Genomic DNA, 17,548 nt, shown 5'->3' with positions numbered 1-17,548 from the left:
GGGAGGAAAGCTGAAATAAATTTAAGAAAATTATTAAATATTGGAAAGGAAATTTGAGATTGGGCCTTTTGGAGGAGAATGCCTTAGGTGCGGCAGTTGCACTTGGATTGGGGTGTGTGAGAGGGGGTGGCGACCAAGGTGGGGTGGGTCATGGGCTTTAAGATTAGGGGATGAGGTATTAGGGGGACTAGGATTCTCTCCTGATCCGCCGGATTAACCTATTCTGACCATCCAAACATCGTGCAGCCAGTAGTCAACAAGAAGCAGCAAGTACCCTCTCCCTTCCACTCGTGCTTCTCCATCCCCTCTCTTCCCGTATCTCAAACTCAAACCCCATAAACTCAGCCCCTCCAATAACTAAAGAAAAGCTACCCAAGAAAGGCAATAAGGAAGAGAAACCAGATCATACAGCGGATACAAGATTTATCGGCTAGCCATGAGAGCCAAGAAAAGCACCGTACCTCTAAAGCTTCAATTACGAAGAGAGAAAAAGAAGAGAAGAAGATGACATAAGGACGGGCTACTACTGCGTTTCTCATGAAAAAATCAAAAAGTGAAATAAATTGATTCATGGCCGCTAGGTCTAATGCCAACGGTCAAGATTCTTGATCCTGAGGATTCGAAGAGAATCCAATTCCGTATTGGGGTTTTATTGTGTCTGTTTCTATAGAGACACGTGGTTGGTCTCTAAACAATCATTTTGTGAAATTCTCTTGTTTCTATTTATTTACATTAATCTAACATGTAATATAATTTTTTTTGAAGTCCCTCCGAATCGAGGGACCTATGCCGTCACACTCTCTGTCCATAGGAAAGGGCGACCTTGACTAAATGGCTCTTCCTTTCTATAAGTGGTTGATTGCTCTGGTGATTAAGATTTGTTTTTTTTTTTTTTTTTTTTTTTTTGAACTTACTGCATCTTGAGTCTAAACCATCACCCATCTTCTTATTAAAATTATGGTAGTAATATTGCTTATTAAAGAGCTCGTGAGTCATGGAAGAGTAAATTGGTGAGTTAAGATCATGATAAGTTAAGCATAAGCTCCTTTTAATGTACGAGAGCAGAAGTGATATACTAAACCACCTCCTTTTATGAAGCAACTTAGAAGTAATTAAGAACATATATTCTACGTATGATTTAGATACCAAATAACTTGGGAGTTGGGTTGCTTTCTATTCTTTATATTTTGATGAGAAAACTGTGACCAACAAGAGTAAAGGCGTTGGCCACTAAAAAGAGTACAGTAGTTGCATGTGCTCATTTAGCTGACACGAGCTCGACTACCGTTTGTTTACAAACTGACTGTATCAAACAAGATACGTGTGTGTATTATTTTTCAACTAACGGCCCCAATGGGAAGTTATTTTGAACGGAACGAACAATGAGCCTCAAAGATTTCAAAAGTGCTTTACATGTGGCATTGTGGGCGGCAAACTCTCTTTCACATTGAACAAGTTAACTCAGTCAATTTTTACAGAAGAGAAGATGCTTATGGATGGCATTGTGTTAGCTTTGAGAGGATAATGCTCAAGTTGCATTGTAAATTCTTATGATGTGGCAGAAGTCACATCAGCAATTGGGAACATAGAGGATTGTTTTGAGAATAAAAGGCTAAATTGAAAGAAATGCATGTTCTATAAAAGATCGCGAAAAGGTAAGGACACTCAACTCACAACATAAAAAGACTTTAAAACTCTGCAACCTACGTTTTTCAAATTTCTTTTATAATTCCAACACCTTTGCAATTGTATTTATGTTTAAAGCATGACAAGTACTGACAATGGGTCCACATCGAAAAATCTTTGGAATAAAAACTTATACATGTCTTCATTTCATTGGCACGGTATGCCACCTTGGCAGTGTACGCGTGCTATGTTAGTCATTCTCGTTTATTTCTCTCATCACATAACTGGGTGTAAAAGAAATATGCATCAACAGAAAGGTAATCCATCGATGTGAGAATACTTAGATGAGAAATTAAGAGGGTAATCAAAAAGTCTTGAGATAACGTGATGAGAGAGATAGAGAAATGAAAATGACAATTTTTTAATGTAATTTAGGAGTATTCTTCTTAGACTATTTCCTATTACGTGACTCTTGACTAAACATAAGCAAGCTAGCGTGTAACTCATTTTACCCAAACCCAAATTCTTTCCAAAATTGGACTGATACCAATTAGTCCTGATTGCAAAGTCCAAAATGATAATTATACTTGATCCACCCAACTAATGCTATGGAGACTAACTAAGTAAATTATGTGATGTGTTACTAATAAGAAATAAGTACATTAATTAACATTTAAGTAGTAATTTAACATCAACAACCACGTCATACGATTTACAAAATTTAGTTTAAATAATTAATCTCCCTAGTATTACCCTTCTTAAAAATTATTATCATAACTTTTTAGTCAAACGCAAAGTTGTTTTATATATATATATAATCAAATACGAATAGTTACATTAACAACAACGGTGAGAGTACTGAAAAGCCAAATTGGTTCAAAATCATCCCACCAATACAAGGTATGTTCTCGAAAGACAAACTCAGCCACCGCATGTTCAGCTTTGTTGCAACTGCAAGGAGCAAAACCAAACGCCACGATTTGTAAATAGGAAGCAAGGACCCTAATGTCATGGATGATCACTTGATTCTCTTCTACTGACATCACCTTATCAGTCACTAACATGATCTCTAAAGCTATTTATTATTCTAATTCTCTAAAAACTTTCGGGTAAAAACATAAAAAAACTCAATTCTTTTCCCAAATAATTGCAAGTCATGGATTGGTGGCCTCTCCTCGGTGCTTGCCAGCGGGGGGATTAGGTCATCCAAATTTTTAATTTCTATTGTTTCTGGTACAACAGGGCAACTTTGTATTTCAAATTTCAAATAATGTGGCAATAGGACCCTACCAATCACTAAATGTTTGAATTTGCAACCTCACTTTCTTAAATTCAAGTTGAACAAAAATGAAAATTGAATTCAACAGTCTTTGTCTTCTATGTACCTATTTTTATTTTATATAATTTTTTAATTTTTTATTGTAAAATCAAATAAATTGAAAAAAATATATGAAAGACAAAAATGAGTGTGAATAGAATTTTTTTTTTTTGTTTTTTTTTTTTTACCCGGTCGTTTATGGTTATTTCCAAACAAACTCATAACTCATTCGCGGATTAATCAGGTGTAATACACGTGGCATTCCCTAATTGGGCAAGCCACGCAACTGAAGGGGATTTGAACTTGGTGAGCCCTGCAACCATCTGTCGTGTCGTAATGCTTCTGCGAACATTCCCAGGGCACTTTGATAAAGTAACTATTCGTCGTCAAAATCCAACACCTCAACCCTCCACTCCTCCCATCTCACAGGCTGCTGCACGCGTCTTCCTTCCCTTTCCTCTCTCCCATTTTCCCTCGGTTTTACAAACCCTAGCTGCTACACGACCTATCGCCAATCGAGCTGAATTCTTCTCGGTCACTCCCTGCTTTCCGGTTCTTCCTTCTTGGTAAGAATCGTGATCCATCTTTGTTGTTGATTTGCCCCTTTTTTTATTGGTATTTTGTTGGGTCCGATTTCTGGGGTTTTTGTTTTGCCGATTGGTTTGTGGGTTGTTGGATTTTTACTTGGGATTTGTAATTTTGGTTTGCAGGTGATGGATTTATAGGGGTTGGATCCGCGGGTACTTTTTCCCTTTCCGTTTGGAGGGGAGGAGGGTATTCAAGTTTGTTCCTTTTGCTGTATGGTTTGTGAGAATTGAATCTAGGGTATTGTTTGATCATCTGGGTATCAATCGGGTGGTCAATTTAGGGTTAGATATGGCTGCATTCTTGTAAATATGTGTATAGTTTTCCTAGGGTTTGAAAGTTCTGCATTGATTTGAAGAGCATTTTGACTTTGTTGGAAAATTTAGAATTAAGAGCATAATGTCGTCAGCCGGTATTGCTGTTCTTACTCCGGTTCACAGTGAGCCCCCGTTTCCCCAATCGTGTATGTCTTCGGATGAATCGATATTGCTATGTCTCTCTGTGTTTGGGTCAACTACTCCTCTGTGTGTTTTGGGATCGGACTCTATTGAATCAGTGAAGCTTAGGATACAAACCTACAAAGGGTTTGTTGCTAAGAAGCAAAAGTTAGTTTGTGGAGGTAGAGAGCTGGCTAGGAGCAATTCCATACTCCGGGAATACGGGATCACTGATGGGAATATTCTACATTTGGTCCTTAGGCTTTCTGACCTTCAAGAGATCAATGTCCAAACGACTTGCGGGAAAGAGTTTACCTTCCATGTGGAACGTGGTCAAGATGTTGGATATGTGAAGCAAAAGATTGCAAAGAAGAGTAAAGAGTTTGTTGATCTAGAAGAACAAGAAGTTGTATATGATGGAAAACTACTTGAAGATCAGAGACTTATTGATGACATATGTAAACATAATGATGCTGTCTTACATCTGTTGGTCCGGAAGTCTGCAAAAGTTAGGGCCAGACCAGTTGAGAAGAACTTTGAATTGTCAGTTGTGGCGTCACAGTTGGATGATGGGAAAAACTATGAAGTTGGTGGAGATAATGTGAAGCGACAATATGATGCTGGTCAGCATGACTTTAAGAGAGATTATGAAGTTGTGCCAAAAAAACCTCCTGACAGGGGATTTTTGTTGGAGCCTGTCATTGTTAACCCCAAGATTGAATTACCTTCGCAGATTTGGGATATGGTTGATGGCACGTCTGACGGACTAGATAGTGGGAGTTATCCAATCAGGTCCATGGAGGGTACAGGAGGAGCGTACTTTATGCTAGACTCGTCAGGTCAAAGTATGTATCTGTTTTTAAGCCGATTGATGAGGAGCCTATGGCTCAAAACAATCCGAGGGGGCTGCCATTGTCATTGGATGGTGAAGGATTGAAAAAGGGAACAAGAGTTGGAGAAGGAGCATTTAGGGAAGTGGCAGCTTACCTCTTGGATCATCCAATGGGTGGATATCGCATGCCCTGTGGCAATGCAAAGGGCTTTGCTGGGGTCCCCCTACATTTATTGTCAAGTGCTTCCACAAAGTGTTCAACCATCCTGGGGATGCAACTGTTAAGATCGGGTCCTTGCAGAAGTTCATGGAGAATAGTGGAAGTTGCGAAGACATGGGCCCTGCTGCTTTCCCAACTGAGGAAGTGCATAAGATTTCTGTTTTAGATATCAGATTGGCAAATGCGGACAGGCATGCTGGAAACATTTTGCTGGGCAAAGAGGGTGAAGATGGCCAGACTGTGCTGATTCCAATTGATCATGGCTACTGCTTACCTGAAACAGTAAGTACATTCACTGCAACTTTTATTAACTGGCAGTGATTTGTCTTTGTTGTCATTGTTGTTATTGTGTTTGGAGTTTCTTTTCTCGTTTTCATGAACTTTGTCGCATCTTATATTCATCAGCACATTGCCATGATATTATCTTGGAGATTTATTTTCATTTTGTTTTCTGATATTGTACTACTAATTTCTTGTGTATTATCTTGTTCCCGCAGTTTGAAGACATTACATTTGACTGGTTGTATTGGCCACAAGCACGCAAGCCTTATGCTAACGAGGTCATTGATTACATCAAATCACTGGATGCAGAAGAAGATATTGCCATTTTGAAGTTCCATGGATGGGACATGCCCCGCAAATGTGCTCGCACACTTTGCATTTCAACGATGCTGTTGAAGAAAGGGGCAGAGAGACAGTTCACTCCCTTTGCTATAGGAAACATAATGTGCAGAAAAACCCTGAACAAGGAATCCATCATTGAGGAGATAGTGCAAGAAGCAGAGGATTCTGTGCTCCCGGATTCAAGTGAAGATGCTTTTCTTGAGACCGTGTCCCAAATTATGGACCGTCGCCTTGATGAGATTGCAAGATCACTTTGGTAATGGGATGCTGAATCATGTGGAGAACATAGGTATATAAAGTGTGTATATGACCATGTGACTAGCGTACATATGTTTGTCCATACACCTTCAATTTCGTATTATCGACCACACTTCCTTTCGTATTCGTGCTTTTCATTACAGACCAAAATCCAGTTTCGTTGTGGTTCGTTCGTGACAATCTCTAATCCGTTTGTAACAGCACCTGAAGTTTGTGTTGAAGACAGAGATTTCACTTGTTAGGTTTGGGATGTTTTTTTGTTTCATATGAGATGAGACAAGTATTTTATATTTTGATAAATGTTTAAGAATAAGATAGGAAAATGGCAATTTGTTGGCATTGGGTTTTTAATCTTTTAATAAATAAATTTTGTAGAAAAGGATAAGACGAGACTAGCTCATCGTTAACAGTCACATGCGAGGAGGTGATACAATAGAACTATTTCGGTTTTAATGAGTTAAATGAGCCTTATGATTTTGTTGGAAATCTACATGTCGATGCGGAAAATCTACAATCCAATGCTATAGTGAAACGTAACACATGCTCATCACTTTCTTCTACTCCATTAAAACTCCGGTGCACTTAACACTGTAAGTTGAATTCTGAGAAACTCGAAAATAACCCTGTAAGTTGAATTCTGAGTACTGGTTTGGTACTAAGGTGTCTTGGTAAACTTTCAACTTCATCTTTTTTTCAAAGTTTTGGATGAAAAAAAAAAGCCAAAAACAGAACCAACAAAAGCTAGCTTTGAAAAATCGACTATTTTTGCTTCCACAGCTTCTGCGCAAACCTAATTTGCAAGAGGCGCTGTGTCCTTTAATGAAACTTTCAAATAACCAAAATGGTCTTAAAAAATTAAATAAAGTACACATAATACCAACTGGAAGACATCGCCGACTTCAATTGGGAGATCGTCCTCATTGACTCTACCACAGCGATGTTCACTCCTAGCTTCAACAATCACCGTTATTGACCTTGGACTCCATACCCTACGACATCGTTTCTATCTCTGTCATTTCACCCATCTCTCGTTCGTCCTCTCTCACTCCCACGCCGACAAAATCACGTCGAGAAACTCCACCATCTTTTCTAGTGATAACCAGACTCGGATTCAGATTCGGTTTTGGCATTGCGAACTTGCCCAGATTTCTCATATTGCATTGCTTGCAAGAGACTGATCTTCGTATTTCTACAAATTAGGAGAGCCCAGATTTCTCATATTGCACTGCTTGAGGAAGAAAAATGCAGTGAGACAAGTGAGAGAGATTGAGGAACAACCCATCAAAGACAGCATAGTCACGGCATTGGCGCCTTCAGAATCCACAGAGATGAAAATAAAAAAGAAGAAGATGGAGCAGAAAAAATAAAAACTGAGAAAATTGGGGTGGTGGGGAGACTTCTAGAGAGATTTTTTTGGTTTTTGGAAAAGTCTGGTCGATGCAAATGGAGAAAATACAGGAGGAAGACTTTAGAGAGAGTATTAATAAATAAAATTATTATTCTTTATTTTTTGTCAAATATAAAGAAAATTATTCTTATTTTTCATTTAATATCATACTCATTTTTGTCATTTGACATAGTCGGCAGCTTTATATAAAAGTTTATCAAACATCCTTACACTTAAAGCTCTTTTATAAAAAATAAAAAATAAAAGTTTATCAAACACTCAACTGCTTTATTTTACAACTGTTTATTCTCACAACACAGCAGAATCAGTTTTTTTTAAAAAACACAGCAATACCAAACTAGCCTTGAGAAACCCGAAAATGAGCCGCTGCTTTTTTCCGGCTTGTGAAATTAAGCCGGAATTACAGTAAGATAAAAGCGCCAAACACAATGAGGTTGGATATTTATTCACAAATCAACACAGAATATAGGAATTAATGTTTTAAGGAACCAGCTCCGTTGCTGCAAGTGACCAGATCCGCGCCCGCATCAGTCGATGCTGTGGAAGGCCCTCCTGAGTCAAAGATAAGAGCTTTTGCACCTCTGCAATAGAGACACTCCGAGTCGGGATTGAGAGCTAGCTGAACTAAAATGTCCAGTCTTTGGGTGAGAAGAAGGGGCAACATGTACATTTTACTAGTGCAACTTCTGCTCCGGTATAAGAATGGGCGAAACGGTGAATTGGGTAAAAGGTAACCTGAAAGGTAATTGCTTGGCACCAAGTCATGGAGCTCCGGCTACTTGTACAGAGTTTGTCAGGCGTTTGTGCGTGCATCCAGAGTAAGAATGTGGACTTGTTGAGTTTGACATTACCATGAACTTCTTTCATGGTTGAGTACTGTTGTCCCTCGGAATATGTATATGACGAAGCATCACCTTTCTTTCTTGCTGGGCTACTTCAGCTTCTTCTTTGATCTTTTTCTGCAATCAAAGATATAGAGATGTAAGAAAATGTTCATACTCACAAAATAAAATGCAATGATATAAAATAGCACGAATCAATGCTTTAGTGTTCCGTGCTTGTTAAGTATTGCATGGAAACAACTCCTTCAGAATGAAGGACTTACTTCTTAGCGGGCTTGCCACTGAAACCAATTGCACTTTTCATTGTTTGTGTTGGTCTTTTTCTGCCATCAAGACAGCCAGGATACAAAAATGTGACCACTTCAAAACAGAATACAAGGAAATCGTGCAAATACACCCTTTATCAACGAGCTTATATCCATAGAGCGCTCCCGCATGATCCTATCATGGTAGATCTCACTGATCTGTTCCTCTACTTCTTCCAAAGTTTGGTCCACATTGAGCGGAAGCTCTCCTTTCCTAATGACAGTTACACCGAAGCCATTTGTTTTGGCTTCCCGAAAAACATCTTGGAGAGAAGATAAGTGGACATTCAGATAAATCGGTAACCCACCTCGACAGATCAATAAAAATTAGACTGAACAATTGAAAGGGTACAATTGAACATATGAAAACTATGGAGCATTAGATCTCAAGTCTCTTGACTTAAAATGAAAAAACATTACAAGTACTGTTAACTGAGTGATATTGAAAACACAAATCGCCGTTCCACCTAAGTTGGCCTCTCTTGAGAGAAGATAATTTGCTAAGACTATGAAGTATGAATTGCAGGGAAATTTCCAATAGCTGCAACTGAAGAATGATGATCTACCTGAAACATTACATTCAGAACTGAAAACAAATTAATTCTTTACCTTAGGTTGCTGGGCAACAACAAAGGCATAGCCATTCCCAAGTGTTTCCGTTTGAGGCTGGATGATATAACCAAGATTTTTGCAATCATTACTGTCCTCGAAAGCAATCACATGGTATGGCTTTGGTTTCAATTCAAGATCCGCAGCCATCTCCAATGAATAAAATCCAATCCTTTGTTCTTCATTATCAACTGTGTACAGCTCAATGCACTGGAAAATACAAGAGAATTAACTACTGGTTGAGTATTGATAAAAATATCTATATAAAGCGTAGAATCAAGGCGGACAAATATATTGGGAATAAGGATTAGAGGTTTGAAACTCAGGTCCTCCCGGAAATTTAATATAGTGTGTTAGACAACAACTTCCAGAAGATGAAACTTTCATCTTTCATCCATTCAAGTTCGCTGTCATCTTCTTCGTTAGATCCAAGCTGTCTCATGTCCGAACTCATAATTGACTCTTGATCTGCTTTTCCTCTTGAAACCATGCAATTATCTCTAAAACCAACTCCAATCTTCTTAGCTATAGGTTCAAATTCATTAAAGTTTTCCTCCATCCACTTCTCATATTTAACAGATGGTTCTATCATTGAATCACTGTTACTACTTTCATGATCTAAAGAAACCTGTTGCTTTTGATCATTGTCCATGAAGTGTCTTTTCTTGGTTTCATCAGGTTTATCACTCTTTATACCTTCAAATTTGTCATCCTTCAGATCATAATCTTCGAAAGCATTTTCGGTAGACGGAGGATCTGATGTTTCATTTGGAACCACAGAAGCTAAATCATTGTTGACCACGAACACTCCCTGGCTTCCAATGTTACCAAAGTCTTTAGCACTTTGTAGCCTTCCAAGAACATCACTTCTAGGGACGGGTTCAAAACGGGGCTCTCCATTTAGCTTTGTTTTGTCATCTTGTTTAGAAAGATACTCCCTAGCTTCTTTCACTGACCTTATGACCGTTGGTTTTACTTGCTGGACTTTCTGGACTCCCTAAAAGGACCATTGTCTGGTAAGTGTAAATTCTGTTCAGAGTCTGTTACATCCTGGTTAGTGCTTTCCCGATCATCTGAAACTTCTATATTCGAAATACTAAAAGTTTGATTATTCCCATCCTCAACAAAGTTTGACTTTTTACTAGAAGAAGTTTCATCACTATCCTCACTATGCCTGAAATCTCAATTTACAAGGTTGGGTAGAATATTTTCTTGCTCGTCTCCATGCCGTTTGACAGCGTCTGTTTCATCCGAAATTTCATTTACAGTTTCATCAGAAATTTCATCATTCAGAGTCTGAAAATTGTTTCTGTCCCTATCCCCGATCTCAATTTGTCGCGCTTGCCTGGCCATATTTCTTATACTTATTTCCTGAACTGTATCATCAAAAGCAGTGGTCATGGAACTTGGAGAAACTTGTAGAGCTGGGTTACCATTTGACGATTTTCCTCTGCCAGTAACTTTCATAAGTTCAAAGCTGCTTGAACAACTTCCACACTGCTCGGTTCTAACATCTCTTTCTCCTTTCTTGCTTTGATCTTTCTCCTCATCATTTCCTTCTCCAATTCCGAGTACCGCTCTTCTTTATTTCCAAAAGTGAATAACTTCTTCAATGCCCACAACGCAATGAAACCATACAACACCAATCTCCCAACTCGAGATAGCTTTGGTATCAACTCCGATCCAAGAGTAAAACCCTGAATCGCCTTCACAAGACCCTCACCCTCATTAACGAACTTGGCTATGGAACTATTCCTCGGAATCCCATTGTTCCCTCTTTCCATCTCTCTAGCTAAACTCTCCGCCTGCAAATTTTTCAAGTTCACCTCCGCCGAGCCCTCCAGTTCACCTCCGTTCTTCCTCAGCGAGTTTCTGCGGCTGGTGGGCCCACCGAACGAAACTTTCTGCTGTTACAGGAGAGTAAATAGATGGAAAATGATGGGGTTCTGTAGAGATCGAAGGTGGGAATGTTGTATCGAAATTGGGTCTTCTTGTTCGGAGAATTGGCCTGAAATTTGGAAGGGAAAGGTGAAGAAAGAGAGGGAAACTCCATGGATGAAGATTGAGAGGTTACATAAAGCGAAGGGATTCAGAGCTTTGGCGGAGATTTTGGGGAGGTTTTTCAGCATCTCGTCACACGTCGTTCGGGAAGGAGAACGACATGTAACATATGTCGTTTAATTAGAGATTTCAAAAGCTTTATAGGAAGTTTTTTGTGAACAAATATGATGTTTACTATACCTTTTATACACTCTACACATTAATATGCCTATGTGGAGTAGTAGTAGTAGTTAAGTACTTACATATAATATAACGGGAATAATATTGTATCAGTATTTTAAGTTTATCATTTACCATTATGCGTTTACATAATGATTAGTTTGAAATACCGCCACAATGACATCTCGTTGCATGTAAGTTTCTCTCGTGAAATTTATGCATATACCGCTCACAATGCAAAAAGGTCAAATTTTCCTGCCCACATGGACAACTAACGATGACGAAATACATGTGACGGATTGCCAATAAAGTATAAACATTCTCCCTGGTTACCGATGTAAATTTTGTGGTCTTATCTTACAGCTTAAACTCCATGCCTAGGGCTAGCAACCATGGCCTCAACTCTGATATTCTCCCTCCTCATTTGATCATCATACCTCCGTCGTCCATGTCTTCTCCTGAGACACCAGTCCAAGGTTTCAAGGCACGTCTCATTCACCACGACTCTCCTCAATCTCCGCTCTACAACCCCAAGGCCACACCTGCTAGCCGCATCAAATCAGCTCCTCGCATTTCCATCAGCGTGCAGATCGATAGAGACCATGAAGAAGTGATTGATAGAGACGATGGAGGCTACATCATGAGGTACAAAGTTGGCACAACAAGAGTCGACACCATTGGGATTTTTCGACACGGCCAGCGATTTAATTTGGTTTCAGTGTAAGCCTTGTGAAAAATGCTACGAAAAAGGCATACCACTACTTGATCCGGCAAACACAGGACATTGTCAGGGAGACCATGATGCTTGAACATGATGGATTAAGTGGTAACATTAACTAATGTCGAAACAATACCATCATCCACCAGGAGTTGTGGGACTTAGCAGAGAGCCTTCTTCACTTGTCTGTCAGATTTCGTACCTCCACCTCTCGTATTGCATTTCATTCGAAAATAATGGTACCTAGAACAACAGCAACGTGAAATTTGGTCTTTACTATCTTAAGCTCAGACTGCATAGAATGGCGCAATGCTAAATGTTTCGAGTTCAGTTTTTAATATGACCGCAGGTGGAGATGGAGGTGTTTTCGTGGACTCGGCAACAACTTATACCATATGCTTGCATTTGAAGCTTTTGGTGAGCTGGAGAAGGTAATCGTGAATGCCTTATCCGATTGCCATAGTTTGTTACGACGATAGCCGGTTTCAAGTGGATAAAACGCCGGATATCGTGTTTCATTTCACGAGACTTTCCGGCGACTGCGGATAACGCTTGGGCTATGAATTCTCAAGGACAATACCTGCCTGGTTCCAACAGCGGATGAAGTTTGGCCCTTCGTGGCAGATCTTTGCTACTTCCATAAATGGTTCCCAAATCTTGACACTTGTCAACTAGAGGGAGTACTCCGCAAACCTGGCCTGATACGGTACAGCGCAATCTACTCCGATGCCTTCGCTTCAACATCATCATCTGCCGATCAGGTGACGATCACAGATTGATCCGGTGGGAGAAAGAGAAGCTACTGACATTTGATCCAATCGAACGACGTTTGAGTCATGAGATCATGGATAATAACATGGGGATTAGATCCTTTGTTGCAACCATGCAACTACTGCCCATCAACGACCACGATGATGCCAACCGTGGCTGCAAGATCGAGTGGTCGTTTTGTTTGTGATCCAATTGAAGGATGGAGATTTGAAGACTTTTGTATCATGTGTATGTGTTGGCTCTTCTCTCCAATCAATGGAAAAGATGGAGCAGGCTCTTCTATTTACTACGTGAACGTTGACCCCTTCTTAACACATTATATTGGGGGTGGGAATTGGGCTATGACATCCGATTGGCGGTCATAATTTGGTGTCGCACTCGCTATTCAGAACTGAAGGAAAACTGAATTTGAAATCCCTCGCTTACAAGTAAGGAGAAATGTGAGCCCTTTGTATATACAAATTGAAATTTGGAAATACATTAAGTTGGAATATCATTAAAGCTGTGACCTAATCTGAATTGTTTATGATCTATTTATATTTCAGGCCTAGTGTTTTCCAGCAAAAAGAAACAAATTCCAACCTCACACAGATGTACATATATTTTCAAGTTTTTTTTTCTCGTTTCTCTCAACCTCTCATGGAAAAAGAAGCACAGAGAGTCATCAAAATGGCAAGGAAAACACTCTCGGAATAGAGGGAGTCCCTGGCCAATCCGGTCTAATCCACTACTGTACAGCGACACCATCTGATGATCATGAGACGATCAACCTATATCTACTGCACTAAACAAAAGCTGCTGCTGATGAAACATACGGTATTTGAGCTTCGAGATCGTTTGCCATCAAAGACTTCAATGGCAACCCCAAAGGATGCAACATTAAGTGCTGGAGAGACTTAAAGATTACGTATCTTATCTCTGCTTTTGCCCCCGATTCATAGCAAACATGATGGTTGAAAGTGAAACGATGACTCCTCACTGATCTACTTGTTTAGGTTTCATCTGACTCAACGTTGAGCTTTGTATATCAAATAAAGTCAAGTAATTCCAAGACAAGTAAAGGAGTGATCGTAGGATAAAAGCTTATGGTTTTTCTATCTTTGACATTGATACATACCTACCAAGTATATAAACTGACACCCCAAGCTCTAGCTGTCTCACCAACTGCTTATCAGTCAGTTTGAACTGCAATCGTACATGGTACTTCACAAACTTTCGCCCCTGAAACGTAGAAAAAATTATAAGCCTAAGGGACATAATGGATTGTTTCATAACTTAGGAACTAAAGTGAAAGCTGTCAAGGTTCTAATCATCATAAGTTTCCCTTCGTTTTACCTTAACAAGCTATACCCTAGGATACACCAGTCTGTCTCACCCCCTTCCTTATCTCTCCATTTAAACAACAACGGTGTGAGCCGTGCTTGGACTATAATGCCATTGAGCAAAGTTCAATTGGTTTTTGAGAAATTATGGACAGGTGTCATGATTGTTAATCTAATACTAATATCAAACTCTAACCAAGACTCCATCAAGACAACAGTTTCGTGTTTCAGCTTTAAGAGGATAACTGGAAGCTTAACAGACTAAGTACAAAGCCTCCAGCATTGAAACGTTATAATCCAATAAAAGAATCCTTAAAAGGTTAATTCACTAATAACATTAAGATACTGTTTAGCACACAAATGAGGGAAAGAGAAATCCAACCAGGCTAGCTACAGAGAGGTATGCAGGTCCCACCTTCTGGGTTCTGCTGTTCCTTCCATATTCGTCCTGTGACCCGCAGCTTCAGCTCTTTCCTATCCCCGCCAGAGAAGAAAAGTGCCATGTTGCGCTGTATTATGAGGCCATCATGGCTGTCTCTAACCTTCTTGTGGCTATCCCTTATGCTTCTTGGGTTGCCCTCCCAAATCAGCTTTCGGCCATTTCCTCCAACCTCCAAGCTGTAGCTGTAGTTCCGAGCTTCTGCTTCATCCCCCATAAACCGGAGAAATGCCATGTAAACAGGAGCCATACCAAGCTGGAAGGCTTCAAAATGTAGACAGAAATACTGACCAAAACAGTGGAAGACCTATCAAGGATGAAAAATAAGACAATTAGTTTGCTACCATAACAAAGACCAAAGCATACATCTTCAATCTGCTATATAGTCCCAGCTTAATCCGTCTCAAGTATTGCTATCAAAGGTCCCATGATTCCTATCGTCCCATATTAACTGGGAAAGTTAAACCAATCAACTAAATCATGCACTTTTAATTGGGATAGTTAAACTAATCAGTTAAGTATTTATATTCTAATTGTGAAAGTTAAACCAAACAAAGTCTTATTCTCAATGGCTAATGATGCAATTCCAGTATTAACTTCACCTATCGCCCCCATAGGGAAACTGATGGTTTCTTGACTTATGCAACGTCTGCCTACTAATATCTAGCGTGAGGTGAGCAAACTAAGCAATTTTCATTCAGCCACGAGTTTTATACAAAGAGGGAGAAACATGTATGTACTTACAGTTAACATCCACGTGGCATTTTCTACTTCACGAGGATTAGACTTTACATAACGATGATTAAAAGTGCATCCGGAATGCATGTCCACCTTGTGATCATCCCGGAGATGAGAGACAAGGAATGGAATATCCCCAACAGTGGAGCAGTCTGATCCAGCATATGGACAGTTGTATGGTCTGAAGTTACAGACAGCCTCGTGTTTGAGTTTACTATAATAGGGAAATATCTCTGGGCACCCAAGAGAGCAATACTTGCAGGGCAGTTCAAGCGATTCAGCAACCTTCTCCAGTGCTAGACACCTTATGTCACCAAGCTCCTGTCTACAAGTTGGGCACCGGTTATGCACCCTTGCTTTACAGGTGGAACAAAGGGTATGCCCATTGTGACACTGCAGAAACAAATAGTTTAGATTTATAAGCCATAAAGGTCAACTAATCCTAGATGAATTTTACAAGCAGCTACATATTATTAAAAGAATCCCCATGCTTAGCCATCCCAAATAAATTTAAGGATAGCGATTCATTGAGTATCCCTTGATTCCAATAAGCTACAGAGTAGGTGGGGTAGGTCTACTCATCCGAACTATGCCACATAAACATCAAAACATGTCAACACCCTAACACTTAAAATGAAAGCCCGTGCGATGCATTACACCCCCAGCATAAAGTTCTGTGACTATAGCCTCTACAGCCATGAGAGATGTAAGAGTATGTGTGTGAGGCAGAGTAAAGTGCTCTAACAAAACAACCAATAAACTTCTGTCCTAAACCCTATTAATGAATAAATAGCATGGATCGGTGCACCCAATTTCAAGCATGATAGCTTTACACACATAAAATTTCTGCCCTAAACCCTATTAATGAATAAATAGGATGAACTCGGTCTACCCGATTTCAAGCACGATAGCTTTACGCAGATAAAGCACCCGAAGCATCTCTATCAATTGGTGGTAGTGTTACCGCTCCCCACCTGTCAGCCTGCTTCACCTTACAAACTAACTGATAAATATGTCGACACAAGCATATTCACCAACCCCAGGAAGTATCACGTTTACAAAATATTTTGAACGAAATCTGATTCTGTTCTTTAGTATTCCCTGTTACTAGGAGCTCCGGAAAAGCACTTATAAGTGAAGCAAGTTTCAAAATCTTACTAGCCAAACTAGAATTATTTTCGATTGTTGTTTGCCTAAAAATATAACAAGGATTATTTTTTCTTTATAACAAAATTCAGAAACTGAATATTATCTTTCACCTTCTAAATAATAGAATCCAATAAACCTACCAACCAAAACCCAGAAACACAATCACCCCTTAAAATTAAATCCCACAAAAATTCAAAATCTTCACAAAACAAAACAGGCAAAACAAAGATCAAAAGAAAGAAGGAAACCAATTGAGGAAATTGCAAGAAAGGGCGAACCTGATGGATTGGAGGGTACATTGAATTGGTGCAAACAGGGCATTCAAGAAGCTCGTGGACGCTGGTGGTGCCGGGAATGTTATTGCCGGTGTTGCTGTGCGCCTTCGGAACTGAAACAAACTGGTGAATCGGACGGCTATGGATCTCGTCATCGTCAATCAAATCCAAAGACGCAAGACTTTCAATGATGTCTGATTCCATTCTTCAATGGAGACAAAAATAAAAAAAACCAGCAACAATTTGGAAACCCAAAATAAAAAAATCAAAATTTGGGAAAAAAGATGAAATCTGTCGATTCTTTGACTGATGGGTATGATTCCCCAATACACAATTATACAAAATTGAATAAAAAACTGGAAGGGTAAAAAAAAAAAAGGACAATCCTGGATTGCAATGGGCGTAATAAGAAACCCAAAAATTTTATTTTATTTTTTCCACAAAAAGGTGTGCTTCTTCTTCTTCGTTGGTTTTACAGATAGAGAGACAAGAGATGGGTCACAGTCCAGATGACATCAGCCGTCTGATTAAGATCAAACGGGTATTACGTGTCCGTTTTCAGTTAAGGGTTTTTGAGTAGCGGTTTGATATGACTGGTAGGTTAATAGAATTACCGAGGGGATTTAATAGTAGGCTAGGTTAATTTAGGGAACTTAATTTTTAACTTTTCTGATTTGGTAATTAGCTGTTGTTAATGTGGAATTATGGGTTTCGTTTTAAGTTTTAACTGAATTTTTTTTTGGATGAGTAGTAAAAAACAATTAGCAAAATTGCTGTTTTTATGATTCGAATTGAACATGTGATCTTTCGAACACAAAAAAATAACTTTTATATATCGTCAAAGCTCAATCA

General features: G+C 39.3%; 3 protein-coding genes across 6 annotated transcripts; 1 reads left to right on the top strand and 2 right to left on the bottom strand.

Annotated features, from left to right (window-relative positions):
* Positions 1–3,266: 3,266 nt before the first annotated feature.
* LOC103929321 (phosphatidylinositol 4-kinase gamma 4-like) lies at positions 3,267–6,239 on the top strand. Its single transcript, XM_048565418.1, is given in 5 exon segments — positions 3,267–3,510; positions 3,655–4,805; positions 4,808–5,014; positions 5,017–5,300; positions 5,516–6,239. Coding segments are annotated over 4 exon segments (1,755 nt in total). The 5' UTR covers positions 3,267–3,510; positions 3,655–3,928; the 3' UTR covers positions 5,903–6,239.
* A 2,174-nt stretch (positions 6,240–8,413) lies between these two features.
* Positions 8,414–10,531, bottom strand: LOC125468807. Its single transcript, XM_048565264.1, has 3 exons — positions 10,256–10,531; positions 9,065–10,061; positions 8,414–8,718 (listed from the first exon to the last, which is right to left on the bottom strand). Exons 1-2 carry the CDS (start codon positions 10,529–10,531, stop codon positions 9,405–9,407), a joined length of 933 nt encoding a protein of 310 aa, XP_048421221.1. The 3' UTR covers positions 8,414–8,718; positions 9,065–9,404.
* A 2,671-nt stretch (positions 10,532–13,202) lies between these two features.
* LOC125468762 (E3 ubiquitin-protein ligase SINAT3-like) lies at positions 13,203–16,900 on the bottom strand. Of its 4 annotated transcripts, none has more exons than XR_007251186.1 (5): positions 16,700–16,900; positions 15,279–15,665; positions 14,478–14,841; positions 13,891–13,994; positions 13,203–13,775 (listed from the first exon to the last, which is right to left on the bottom strand). XR_007251186.1 is itself a non-coding variant. In XM_048565127.1 (4 exons), the coding sequence occupies exons 1-3, from the start codon at positions 16,898–16,900 to the stop codon at positions 14,482–14,484; spliced, it is 948 nt and encodes a 315-aa protein (XP_048421084.1). In that variant the 3' UTR covers positions 13,203–13,994; positions 14,478–14,481. The 4 variants fall into 4 exon arrangements, 2 of the variants coding, with proteins under 2 accessions (XP_048421084.1, XP_048421083.1); XR_007251185.1 differs by having other exon boundaries at positions 14,511–14,841; XM_048565127.1 differs by having other exon boundaries at positions 13,203–13,994.
* Positions 16,901–17,548: the final 648 nt, after the last annotated feature.

Source organism: the organism of the source record quoted next, unplaced genomic scaffold, assembly GCF_019419815.1.
Source record: "Pyrus x bretschneideri cultivar Hongxiangsu unplaced genomic scaffold, Pyrus_bretschneideri_v1 Contig4, whole genome shotgun sequence".
NCBI lineage: Eukaryota > Viridiplantae > Streptophyta > Magnoliopsida > Rosales > Rosaceae > Pyrus > Pyrus x bretschneideri.
The sequence above is the reverse complement of the archived record's forward strand: the minus strand, read 5'-3'. Positions and strand labels throughout refer to the sequence as shown.